The 14,364-nt window shown below is 36.3% G+C and overlaps 1 protein-coding gene across 2 annotated transcripts; it reads left to right on the top strand.

Moving 5' to 3' along the window:
• The first annotated feature begins 6,428 nt into the window (after positions 1-6,428).
• Positions 6,429-13,178, top strand: COX17 (cytochrome c oxidase copper chaperone COX17). Of its 2 annotated transcripts, none has more exons than XM_081301749.1 (3): positions 6,429-6,629; positions 8,450-8,538; positions 8,868-8,976. In XM_081301749.1, the coding sequence occupies exons 1-2, from the start codon at positions 6,523-6,525 to the stop codon at positions 8,532-8,534; spliced, it is 192 nt and encodes a 63-aa protein (XP_081157875.1). In that variant the 5' UTR covers positions 6,429-6,522; the 3' UTR covers positions 8,535-8,538; positions 8,868-8,976. The 2 variants fall into 2 exon arrangements, with proteins under 2 accessions (XP_081157875.1, XP_081157874.1); XM_081301748.1 differs by lacking the exon at positions 8,868-8,976 and adding an exon at positions 13,056-13,178 and having other exon boundaries at positions 6,433-6,629.
• Positions 13,179-14,364: the final 1,186 nt, after the last annotated feature.

Raw genomic sequence — 14,364 nt, 5'->3', positions numbered from 1 at the left:
CTCCCCACATATTTGAATTCATTGAGGACTCAGGCTTTCACATGGCCATCTTTGTATCTCTGAAGTACTTGGTACATGAATGAAGGCTTAATAAAATGATTGCTAAATGAATAAATCCATCAATGTATTGAACAAATTCACACTGTATGTCTACTAAATAATACAGTGTTGAAGATTCTGAGATAATTTGTACAGTTCACTGAATAGTGGAGAAAGGAGATATAGAAACAAAGAAAATACAATTGTATAAAGGCATACATTTTTCTGTCTTTGGGTATACATTTCTCAGGGACTCCTACTTGCTGCTCCTTTTTCTCAGAATGCTCCTCATTCCTGCCTGCCCCTCTCTGCCATCTTCTCATGGCAGATTCCTCATCATTGCAGGTTAGATAAAATGCCATCTCCTCAGGGATACTTTTTGTCACTGATCTGATAAATTGTCAGAAGTAGACAACAGCCAGCCCCTCCACAAACATATCTGAAGACACTATTATATTATCTTGATTTTTTATAGCCCTGAAATTTACTTATTTATCTCCTCCCACTAGAATGTCAGTCCTGTAGGATCAGACATTTCAAATGTCCTGTTCACAATGAGCCATCCATAGTTTTTAGGTCAGCACCTGGCATAAAGCAGGTGCTGAATAAAGAAACCATTTGAATGATTGGTCTACTTGACTGTTCATCTAGTTATCTGCCTGCCAACATTGATCCTTATTTCTACCTCACTGCCAATTTCATACCTCCACAATCTTTAGGAAATTTCTTCTCAAATGACCAAGTGTCAATTAGCCAAATTCAATTTTTCCTGAGTAAAATTGTAACATTTCCTTATACTGCAGAGACTCTGGTACAGTTGTGAACTGCGTGAGTATTTGAATTCAACTTCCTAGGTTGAATCACGGTTCTGAAACATACTGTTCATATGACCTTGGCAATCACATAATATCCATGTACATCAGTTTCCTTTTCACTGAAATGGGGATACATAGCAAAAATACCAGGGAAGATTATAGTAGATAATACCTACAAAGGATTTAGAACACGATTTTGGTAGATAGTAAGTGCCTAATAAATGTTGGATACCATTCTTTCCTAAATCCAACTATCTCTCTAGTTCCTCCAATTCTGTCATTGCACATCATCGGTATCCTGTTACCAAGGGCTAATACTTGATATTCATCTTAAAGTCTGTGAGCATTCAAGGGACAAATGTAGAGCTGGCTACAGAACAGAAATGATGGTAAAGTTATAATCCATATATTTACATACATATTCAAGATACATATCTTACGGTAGTAATTTCAGAAAACATGGTTCAATCAGAAAGAATAAACAAGTGGTATCTAAAGACAATAATTCCAGTTTAAACTGAATCACTAGGAGAAATTTTTAATTTATAATTTGTTTTTTTTTTTAAGTAGCATTTGATTTTGGTTAGTGTTATGGTGTTTTATTGGAGTTTGTTCTGAATTTTGGTTTGTGGACTCATAGGTATGGAAATGAGGAAATTCTCTCCAACTAGGAATCAAAGGCAAAAAGACAGGCATTTGATTTTTGTATAGTTCACCAACTTCTCTTCATTTGTGGATAAGTTCCATATACTCTGTTTTGGGTTTATCTCTACATATCAACCTGTAGTGGACAGTCTTTTAAGATAGCCCTGTTCAGGCTCTGATGTGATACTCATTCCTTGAGTATTGTGACTGATTTTAACCAACAGACTATGCCAGATGTGATGGACTATATGTTCTTATGTGATTCTCTTACAAAGACTATAATACCCATTTTGCTGAGTTACTCTTTCTCTCCCTTGCTGGCTTTGAGGAAGTAAACATGTTGGGCAACTATACAGGTGACTTTTAAGTGCTGAGATGACCTCCAACTGATAGCAATCAAAAAGCCAAAGCCCGTGGTCCTACGATAACAAGAAAATTAATTCTGACAACAAGCTGAATGAGACTCAAAGCATATTTTTACCCACTAGATTCTCAGATGAAACTACATCCTCCAATAGTCTTGATTGAAATCTTCTAAGACCTTAATCAGAGGAGCCACTTAAGCTAAAGCCAGACTCTGGACCTACAGAAAATGTGAGATGATAAATGTGTATTACCACTAAGTTTGTGGTAACAATGTTACATGGCTGTCTTAGTCTTCTTGGGTTGTTATAACAAAATGCCATAGATGGATGGCTTAAACAACAACTGATTCTTGTTTCTCACAGTTCTGGAGTCTAGGAAGTCTAAAATCAAGGTGCTGATCAATTCTGTTCCTAGTGAGGGATCTAGTTCTCTTTCAGGCTTGCATTTGGCTACCTTCTTGCTTTGGTGTCATATGGCAGAGTTATGGAGGTGGGGTACCTCAGGTCTTGCCCTTTTTGTGTACTAATTCTTTAGTGTGAATTCCATTCTTATGACCTAATTACCTCCCAAATTCCTCACCTCAAAATACCATCTCACTGGGGATCTGGGCTTCATATATGAATTTCAGGGGGCCATAAACATTGTCTGTAGTAACAACTGTAAATGACTAATACATGATCATCCTGAAATTAGGTTCTATGTCATTTAGTCTACTTATTTAAAAGAAACTTTGGTATTGAAGTTATACTTGGTCATGCTGGTTTTCCATGGGTGTTCTGAACAAGAGCCTTCTGCCTTGTGAGGCAGAAGGCAAGGGTCTGCCTTTGTTTCTTTGTGCAGGAAATAACCATGGAAGATAAAGCAGACATCTGTACTGCCCATTGTTAAAGATTTGGGTTAACTAAGTGTTCCTGTATGCAACCTAATTTGCATGCAGATATTATTTGGTGTTTTTTTTCCTTTTGCAGGAAGTGGGAGTACTGGGGATTTCAGGCAGGGGTACTTTACCACTGAGCTACATCCCCACCTATTTTTATCTTTTTTATTTTGAGACAAGGTCTTGGTAAGTTGTTTAGGGCCTCACCAAGTTACTGAGATTGGCCTTAAATTTGAAATCCTCCTGCCTCAGCCTCTCAAGTCACTGGGATTACAGGCACACATCACCAAGTCCAGTTATTTGGCCTTTTTCACATCACCCTGTTAGGATGAGGGCTCAGGGAACTGCTATTGCTGTAAGTAATAAATTTTTCTTTATCTATGACCCAGTAGTTTGATGGTTTCTACTAGCATTCATGAAAGCAGCAGACAAGTAAAATTTCAGAGTTTCAGGCACTTGAAAAGCTATAGAGAATGTTAGAAGCAGCATGTATTTACTTGTGAAAATTGGAAAGCTTTCCCCCCCACAAAGGCAGATATGTAAATACTAGGCAACAACAACAACAAAGGCAGATATGTAAATACTAGGCAAATGAGAATTTAAGCGTTCTAGTTCTTCTCTCTCAACATATGGTGTCACTCCTTGTCCACTCTCCATAAGAATCTACCCTCAGTAAATTCAGCACACCTGCGTTTGGTTAGGTGTTAAAAAATGGTTAAATTCCTATAAATGGAAACAATTTACAAAGCATTTCCTTCATTCTTGCTTGTTATATTACCAGGGCTGTCTTCCCATCCACAGAATGGCTGTTTGGTACTATGTGTGGCTCATAGCCCCATTCAATCCCATACAATAAACATTCACTGTGCTATGAAAAAGTCCACTCAAGTGACTATTTCAAGCTTGTTGCTTGCTAATTCAGCAATTATAGAAATAGCAAAGAGTTCTAAAGATTTGAAAGAGTAAAGTATTGCTGGTTAAAACCAGAACTGAGAAGCAATACTAATAAACTAACTTCAGGATATCCTTTGTGAAACAAATGATTGACCTTTTACTATTTGGTCTCCATTTGCCTCTAATAATTTCTAATAAAAACTACTCAGTTAACAACTTGTCTCAGTTCTCTTAATCCCTTAAATTCTTTTAGATATCTCTCATTTTCCTTCCTCCTTCATTTATTAAAAAAATTCAGTAGCACAAATAAATACAGTTCAGTGATTAATTTTAAAATAAGAAACATTCATTTGCATTTAGACAAATTAAGTAGGATAGTAAATAGAATACAAGGAGAAGATATTGAACCTTAGGATTGTCACTTAAAAGCTATGTGACCTTGAGTGAATCATGTACATTTCTGAACCCTAATTTGTTCTCATACATAAATGTAAATTATATGGCTGTAAAGATTAAATCAAATAGACCACAACACAACTTTGGGTGACTTTAACACACCTCTTTTATCACTAGATAGAACTTCCAAACAAAAGCTGAACAAAGAAACTAAAGAACTCGATAATACAATCAATAACTTAGACTTAACTGACATATATAGAATATTTCATCCTTCAATGAGAGAATACACTTTCTTCGAAGAAGCACATGGATCCTTCTCTAAAATAGATCATATACGATGCCACAAATGATGATTCACATACTCAAAATCTCTATATAAGGAAGCAATTATGGCTGGAGATTATGTTGCTTCAACTAGTTGCATTCTAACTCGGCTTTTTTGTTTGGCCAGGGGGGGTACCAGGGATTGCATTTAGGGGCACTCCATCACTGAGCCACATCTCCAGCCCTATTTTGGTTGTATTTAGAGACAGGGTCTCACTGAGTTGCTTAGCACCTCACTTTTGCTGAGGCTGGCTTCTGAACTCGCAATCCTCCCATCTCAGCCTCCCCAGCTGCTGGGATTATAGGTGTGAGCCGCTGTGCCTGGCTTCTAACTCAACTTTTTAAAAATTTTAAATTTTTAAAATATTTAAAAATATTTAGTAGTTCAAGTATTTTCTCCTAATATGTCATCTATTTGTTAACTTTGTCTGTAGTGTCCTATATAAAGCTTTAAGCCTTTATTTTGGTGTAATTAACTTCATTGATATTTTTATTTACAATTTGTGCTTTTGAAACTGTAAAGTTGTTCCCCATACCTTGGGATTGTTATATGCTTTTCCACAATCTATGTCAACTTCTTAGTTTAACCTTTCACAGTGTAGGCCTTTAGTGTCTTTGGAGCTCCCCCCCCTCTGGTCCCCCCTTTTTGGTACCAGGAATTCAACTCAGGGGCACTTAACCACATCCTCAGCCCTATTTTTTTTTTTTTTTTGTATTTTATTTAGAGACAGGATCTTACTGAGTTACTTAGAGCCTCGATTTTTCTGAGGCTGGCTTTGAATTCCTGATCCTTCTGCCTCAGTCTCCTGAGATGCTGGGATTATAGGTATGTGCCACTGCATCCAGTTTGGAGCCCTTCCTTTTGATGTAGTGTTTAATTTTCTCCAAATGGTTAGCCTATTTTCTTTTCCCCATTGATTTGTGGAGCCACATTCCAAGTGATACTGATATTGCTAATCCAAGAAACACTATTTGAGTAGTAAGATTCTAAATCATGTGAATGCCTAGTTCAAAGAATTGATGATTGTGGAGAAAAGTGAAGTTAGGAGAATATTAGGATAATATGTTGTTCTACTAAACACATAAATTCACTATGAAATAAAAACCATACTTATTAAAAGTTTAATAATTTGACAAATTAAGTAGGACAGTTTATTTATTTATATTTATTTATACTTATTAAAAATGACAAATTGGGATAATTTTAATAATTTGGAGAGTACATCTGCAGAATTACATTTTTATAGCACCAGCTTGCAGACACATCTTATAGATTCTTTGAACTAAGTCTCTGAAATACAGAAACAAACTTTGGTTAGGTAATATTACAAGTTTGATTACCCCAAAAATATATCACGAAGCAGCTCTTAATGCCTTGATGTCCTCCTTTAAAATGTGAATTAATTCCCTTTTTCCAATAATTCTCTGCAGAAAAAAAATGATTATGTTCTTTTTTTTTTTTTTTTTTTTGCAGATAATATGACACTAGTTTACTTTAAAACTATAATTCAAGAATTGCCAAGGAAAGTTTTACTAATCTGTATACTAATAAACATGACTGATTCAAACTGAAATCACCTGGAGGGGGCTCTAAACGCAAATTAGTTGAAGACTTAAGTGTTTTCCTCAAGAGTAGTGGACTGGATTGTTCAAATGTCCTTCTACTCATTTTTATCTAGGTCAATGAAAAACAATACAAGCAGGGTGGGCACTTCAGTAAGACAAGAGAATGCCCAGGCAAGGAATATGGGAAAGAAGTCTGTTACTCAGCGGAACTGGCTTTCACTAGTGGTTTCTTTTGTTTAGCTGGGATAAGTCATTTCACTGTCCTGAGCTTCAGTGCAGACACTCTTGGGGGATAAAAAGGTTGGGAGATCTCGCGGTCATCGGCCTCTGAGAGTCCTACCCAAGCCGACCTACGCTACCCTTGACCTTCATACCAACCTCTCTGCGCAGGCGCTAGACCCGCGCGCCTCGCAGAATCCCTAATCTCGCCAATCCTGCGCAGGCGCGCTCCTGTTACCGCACCCCACGCCCCACTCACCCCGAGAGAGGCAGGACTTCCTGTACTTTTTAGAGCGACTGCGGAAGTGACTGCGGATGAATCGGAAACGGCCGGAGAGTTAAGCCTGCCTACGCCTGTAGCTGCTCTCAGCTTTAAAGATGCCAAGTCTGGCGGCCGCGAGCCCAGCCCCGTCTGAGTCTCAGGAGAAGAAGCCGCTGAAACCCTGCTGCGCCTGCCCGGAGACCAAGAAGGCGCGCGATGCGTGGTCAGTGCGCAGCCGGGGAGGGAGCGTCGGCGCGCGGCCCGCACCTTCCGCCACCGAAGCCCTCTGCCCTGTGCCCTCCCTACAGAGTTAGAGGGCCCCGTAGGTTTCGCGGTTTGCTCTCTTTACCGAGCCCGCAGTTCTGTCCCGGGAGAGGAGAGAGGTCAAAATGGCCCGAGGCTCGCGTCACCCGTACATTCCTTTCTATAAATTATTTTTGAGCATCTTCCATGTTAAGCATTGCGTTAAGGTCCGGAGATGTAGAAATTCCTAAAGATGCTACATCATTTAGAGGACTTTAAAAACATACAGAGACACACGTCAGTGATAGCTGTACAACCCGCTAACGGCTATAGTAGATTTGACAGGAACGAAGAGTAAAGTTTCTGGTAATTTCCAAGTATTTCTTACAAAATGTAAAGAGCAGGACAAGGTACATTCCTTACAGTTATGAGGAGTTCTGCCTTTAAGGAAGCAAAAATTAAAAAGCCAGTTTACAACGTAGGTGACATTATAGTATTCAGAATAGTTAATCTAGGTTATCAATTCACCAACCCCCCCCCCCCATTACACTTCATATAGCCTCTGGTAGAATAGATATCATTAAGAGTCCACAGATACGGCCAATATGAACCTCCTCCTAGTAGTAGTCCCTTTTGACTTCAGAAAGTTGAGGGATAGTAGATGTGAAAAGAAGAGAAATCATAATTGACAAAATTCACATACTGCTATAATCGTAATTGATAATAAGAGTGCAGGAGCTCTGCTTTGATTAATACTACTACTTTGCAAATAATACTCTAAATGGAGAATTGAAAGATTATATACTGATGCTGAAAGTGATCCAGTGGAACCTTTGGATAGTTTGGCCTCATGATTAGGAGTCTGGGACACAGAGTCAGGGTTTGAATCTTGATCCACCAATTGATGACCTTGAGCAAATTATTTTAACATTTCTGCTTCATATGTCTGTAAATTGAGCCTAATGTATCTGCCTCTGGGATTACTGTAAGGTTTAATGGTACAAGTCAGGTCAAGTGCCAAGCACAGTATATGTAACATTCGCAAATGATCATTGAAAGCTAATGATGATCACTTAATAAGAAATTCATTTTCCTAAACAGCCTCTCCCATTTGCAGCAGGCCTGGAGCTATTGGGAAGTAGGATTTTGATGAAATAGAACTCTGTTTCCTTCTATAACTTTCCTTTCAAATGGGTCACCTCAGCCTTCTATGGCTTCTCTTTAAATATCTGTAGTCATGAGTCAGTTATTTCTTGTCATTGAATTTGGCTTAACTTGATGTGATAATATTACATTTTCGGGCCCTAGAAATTAAATTGTGGTCCTAGTCTTTACTTTGTGAATCTTACCAGTGAAAAGCTCTTTCATCATCAAAAGGGGGATTTTGCTGCTCTCAACTACCAGATTTTTTTTTTTATGTTTATGTTGTTGGGTATCTGACAATTAGAAGATTAAACAGGTGTGATTGAAGAGTAGAAACAGATTTAATTCCCCTGTCATGATAGGTGAAAAAGTAGACTGTTCAGTCTGCTCTCCATTTAACAGTAATGTTATTCCTTGGATGTGAACTAATGATGATATTTGATATCTGTAATTATTTCTCCTAATTAGATTCCCCCAGAAAACTAGTTCTGTGGAACATCTTTGTAATCATGGAACAAAATCAAATAAAAATAAATCTGTTTGGTGTAATAGCATCTTTTTAAAAATTGCAGCTACATTTCATCATACTCATCTTCTGCCTTATAACTAGCATGTGATTAATAACTTCTCAGATAACAAGCACATTTTATTTTACAGCATCATTGAGAAAGGAGAAGAACATTGTGGACATCTAATTGAGGCCCACAAGGAGTGCATGAGAGCCCTGGGATTTAAGATATGAAATGGTGAGCATATTGCTTCAAATATGTGTATTAACTTACAGATTTAGCAGCCATTGAGCAGCATTCTATTTGAAAGGTAGTTTACCTGGTTAATAGAAATGCATAAGTATCACTAAAAAAATAACTTTTCAGTTTCTGGTGTAGAATGTAAATGATGCTAATGAATTTAAAGCTATATTGTGAATTTGAGAAGGGGAATCTGAAGCTTTCGAGAAAGAGTTTCACAAAAACTTTTATATAAGAGGAACTCATGGCTGTAGGAAGTTCAAAATATTCCATTTTCTTAGTTAAATGAACTAAACAGAAAATGTTATCCATTTCTTTTGTCTTAGGTGGATCTTTAGTAAGTGGCAGCATTGCTTTCTGCAAAAGAGAATGGAATTGTTGCTGTTTCTTTTGTAACATGTTTTATTCTAATAAAACTAAAACCTTAGACCTTTTTTTGGAAGACCTTTGATTCCATATATTTCAATAAAATATTCAACAATACTACAAATAAATGATTTCCTTTTTGGAAGCTCTTTGCTTACCCCTCCACTTCATTTAGGTCTCTATTTAAAAGTCTCTTTATTTGAAAGGCTTTCCCTCAACACCTCAAGTGAACTAGCATTCCTTCCCCATCATTCTATCTCATCCCTGTCCAACAGGAACTTTCTGTGATGACAGAAATGTTCTGTATCTGCATTCTCAAGTATGTTAGCCACTAGCTTTATGTGACCATTGAGCTCTTGAATTTTGGCCAAAGAGACTAAGGAACCGAATTTTTAGCTTTAAAAATATTTAATAGGCACATGAGGCTGGTGGCTAGTCTGTCTTAATATTATCACTTGAAAATTAAGTAGGAATTTTCTCTTTTACTCACTGCCATATTCCCAGCACCTATAACACTGCCTGGCACATAGAAGGTGTTTAATAAAGGATAATGAGGAAATTAAGACTTGTAGTTATGAGAAGGTTCTTGAGGTAGTTAAGCAGGATCAGAACTGGAACCTTGGTGCCCAGGCCAACTCCCTGTCCTTTATGCCCCTCCCCTAACAGCTACACCACACTGCCGCTTTTAGCTTTTTAATGATAGCTGACAGATAATGCCAGAGCCACATGTCAACTTAATAGTGATAGAGAGCCTGGCTTTTTTCCCTTTCACCTCTTTGTTGCCTCATTGGAATTTCACATTACTCTTTGATGTATGAAAAGGAGGGATAAGGAACTTTCCAATAGCTGATTAAAAAGTTTGTATAGTAGAAAACAGTCTATACTGAAAGCCCTGAGGCTTCATTTTTACTCTCCTGAGGTCTAGGTTAACATGTTTTTTGCTTCAACTGTGTTGAACTTTTGTCAAAATATTAATCCTCTCTGACTTTGAGCCATAATATATTTTGTGTTTATAGATAGTACAGTAAACCTTAAGAGGCTTTTAGACTAGACAATTATTTTTAAAAATCCCATAGTAAATCATTTTGTAAAATAAGTAAATTTAGGGCAAGGTGTATTCTTAAAAAATATACCTATTAGCTACTTTTAAAGACATAGAATCTCATTGTATATGGCTTCCTTGTTCATATTCTCTTTTACTAGTCAATTGTGTAAGCTATTGTCTTTATAACAAAGGACAGTTGGAAAAAAATTGGGCTTGGTTTGTGGCTCAGTGGTAGAGCACTTACCTTGCATGTGTGAGGCACTGCGTTCGTTCTCAGCACCACATATAAATAAATGAATAAAATAAAGGTCTTATCAAAAACTAAAAAAAAAAAGTTCATTTGACTTCATGTGAACCATAAAGGTTGTACAGTTATTATAAATAGCATACATTCAGAAGGACTGGAAGATATTATAGTTTTATTTGTGTTTTGGGGGCAGAGATAAGAGCAGTAGCTATGTTCTTTGTTTATATATAAAAGAACATGCAAAAGCTTTGGACTTAATAAAACTTAATATTTAACTGATCATGTGGTCTTGGATAGGTTCTTCACTTTCTAAACATTAGTTTCCCCATCTGTCATCCAGAGATAAATATACATACCCAAACTACCTTATAGAACTATTGCAGTGAGTAAGAGATATATGTATGTGTATGCTTTGTAAATTATAAAGTGGAAACCAGAACAGAATAGCTCATACCTGGGGAGTTGTGGATAGCAGATACTCATTTTAGGACTGTTGAATGTATGACCTGATTATGTAATTTTGAATCCTGGTTAGTGGAAGAACAATCTGAATCCATCAGGGAACCTTACTAGGTATTCACACTGTCATGTTTTCATTTTCAGTGTAATGAAAATGAAGTATACTTTTGGAAGATGAACAGATATTTGCATCCCACTTGGTCCCAGGTGTCTTTATTTCCCCAACCTCCATGGGGAAACTGAGGCATGGGGAAGTCAGAAAAGACTTGTTCAAGTGAAGGGTGGATAATGGTAGAATTAAAACTAGTGTCCAGATCTTTTATAATATTCTCCAATTTATAGGCACTTTACATTTCATTCTTTGCACCAGTTAAGATTTTATTGCCAACATACTCATTTTTAGGATTTCACATTATCTTAATTGTCAATTTTAAAACTTCATTATGAATGCTAATTAGAAAAACCTATTGCTGAAGTTCATTGGTGCATGCAACTCAGTAACTGGGCTATTGGTTGTAGAGTAAAATCCAGTGTAGTATCTGCATTGCTCTGAGATTAACTAAATTGGTTTCTCTTCGACTAATTAAACTGTGTTTTTCTGAGAATAATATCAAAGAAAAATATTTTGTAAACTTAGATCTTTCCAGGAATGATCATAAAAGTTGCTTAATTAAAAAACCTTTGTAGATTTTAATATTGTTCCTAAATAAAGTAGATCTCAATTGTACCTTTTCAGTAGATTAATAGTAAGTAATATTATATTTTCTTTGAAAATAGGATTTCAGTCAATGGTTTTACTCAGATGTGAACCTCAAACATTTTCCAAAATTCACAATTCTGGGCCCTGGACTGCAGTTGTTGACTCAGAAACTCCTAGGTGATTTCTTTAACACCCATTGACCTAAGTTTACAAAAAGTAATAGGTAATATGCTAAATATAAACTATCTTTTGTGATTTAATAGTAGCAAAGACAGAGACTTGAAAACTACTAAGACAAAATAGGTTTGATGACAGTGATTCCAGACAATTTTATCTTATGACTGCTTTTTTAATATGAATTAAAAGAAAAAGTAGACAAACCCTAAACTTAAGTAGAAATGTAAGACAATGGGTGCCTAGCATCTTTCTGCCTTAAGAAATCAGAAGAAACCTGGAGAACCCAGTTTGGAGGTTACAATCAAATTATAGAACCAGCACTTGAGTAGTGATGATCTTCAGTATTTATTAATTGATCTTAATAGTTGGGGTGTTTCAAGTATGCCATTTTCAGGGCAGAGGATGTGGATCATCTCCAGTGTGTGTGTGTGTCTGTGTCTGTCTGTCTCTCTCACACCCACGCACACCTACACACATCAGTTTTACATACACACAAATAAGCAACTGATTATGTATGAAAATATGATTCCAAGATAATACAGAAAAAAGTTATTTCTATCATTCAAACATTCTTAAAAAATAGGTATTTATTAAGACCCTAAAAATTTTCAAAATGAGAAAGATGGCCCCTCCTCTCAGGACTTTACACTTGAAATGTAACAGATTCTATGGGAAAGCCTCCAATATATAATCAGTATCAGGGAGATAACAGTGCCATGGTTGGCTTCACTTTTGGTTATCTTTCCTGCTCAAACTTTTCCTTAAATGTATTCTTTCTTTGGGATTTTTAGAAAAGAGTTTATAGTTTGTGTCTTATTGAAGCTACTTATCTAAACCAAATGAAGGGACCCATTAGATGAGGCTTTAGACTTGGAGAGTTATCTAGCCTGATTAATTATCTTTTTTGGAATTGTTCTCTTGTCTTCTGGGATAGGGTCTGGGAATGGATGTGGGTGAGAGCTATATGAAGAGAAACCTAATGCTCTGTGTCCTCAGTAACCCTACCCTCCTCTTCTCTCCCTTTTTGATCTTTCCAAATGAATTTATAAAGAGTTGCCCTTATTTTGCCCTTGGGATTAAGTAAGTAATTTTCCACAGGAAGTGCCTTGTGTACTAAGCTAACCTTCTGCCTTCCACTTTGTGAGTCTTTGCCAAACATTCTTGAATCAGCAAAAAGAGGGGTTTGTAGATCTCTCATGTTGAATATCTATAAAAATAAAATGCTAACCTTGTTTGGAAGATAATTTTGAGGAAAAAGTTATTGTTTTGACTTCAACAAAAGCCTCTAAAGATTAAGTGATGTTATGAATTGAATAGTTTCAGTGATGTTTTTAGTTAGGCTCAACTAGAATCTTGTAATGTAGATCTTTATTTTATTCTGTGACTAATTTAGAATAATTGTGGCAATTAATTGATAATACTTGACTGAAGCATTCATTTTTAGTGGTCATAATTCCCTAAAACCATAGATCTGGTGTGGTGTTTGAAATCTGACTTTCTAAAATAAATCTCTTCTGTAGGTGGCCTGCTCTGTGAATGAATAATCCCTGAAGAATGAAGAAGATTAAACAATTCTTGAAAGTTCTTTGATGAACTTTGATAAATGGATAAAGTATTTATAATTTATTTAAAAAAAAGGAAAGTGTCTGTGGTCAAAGATCTTCAGATGTGTTTCTTTTTGTGTTCCATACATACAGCTGCATTTTGTTTTTCCTCTAGTAACAAATTTTGTGATATGAGTTTCTTTTGTTCTTATTATTTTGTCATTCTGGGAACCGTGGGATGTTTGTTAAGAGAAAACAGATACTTCTCTTTGTTAGTGAAATCTTCAAAATTACATGCAAGTAAGAAATTCACTTTACCAATTCAGAATGAGTATGTTAACCATATTATCTCATTCAAGGCTTATATTTTGTATTTTTAGATTGATTTTATTATTTATGGCACTGGGGATTGAATCCAGGGCTTTGTACGTGCTAGACAAGTGCTCTATCACTGAACTACACTGAGCTAAAGCCTTTTACAATTTTAAGACATGTCTTGCTAAATTGTCCATGCTGACCTCAAACTTATGGTGATTCTGCTGTCTTACTTAGCCTTCCAAGTAGCTGGCATTACAAGTGTGTACCACCACACCTGTTTGTTATTGTTCTTTACTACAGTAACATCTTTTGGAAAAGTATGTTAAATTTTAGACCAAGTTAGGATGATTTGGCTTGAGAAATCTCAACTGTTTGGCATAATTAATATGTGCGTGACCAGTTACATTGTAGCATGGATTAGGATCAGGAGTTAAGTGCCTCAGGACCAGAAAATTATCTGTTATTGTGTTAGCTTTTTGTCCCTGTGACCAAAATACCTGATTTGAACAACTTAGAGGAGGAAAAGTTATTTTAAGTTCACTATTTCAGAGGTTCAGCCCATAGTCAGCCAACTCCAGCACTCTGGGCCTGAATAAGGCGGAACATCAGTTGGTATAGCAACCTTGTGGTCCTCTTAGCTGCTTAATTGCTAATGAAGCAGTTGACAACATTCTGCTTTAAGTACCTTGAGTTTAAAAACCTCAAAACAAACTGAAAAGATAACTGAAGAACATAACTAAGAAGATATGTAATGTTCATATGATATGGGATGGGAAAATTCTCTCCTTTATAAAAGAACCAAACTAAGTAATTACTTAAGATTCCTACTTAATTAATTGATTAAGAAAATGGCTTTGAAGTTTGACATTCTTGGGTTGAACAGCTGGCTATGAGATGTGAAATAAGTCATAGTGTCTCATCTGAAAAAAGGAAACACGTAATAGCTAACTTAAAAGATTGTGAGTAC

The sequence above is a fragment of the Spermophilus citellus genome, assembly GCF_964194105.1.
Source record: "Spermophilus citellus genome assembly, chromosome: 7".
In the NCBI taxonomy this organism is placed as follows: Eukaryota; Metazoa; Chordata; class Mammalia; order Rodentia; family Sciuridae; genus Spermophilus; species Spermophilus citellus.
Note: the sequence above shows the minus strand (reverse complement) of the source record. Positions and strands in the feature narration are given on the sequence as shown.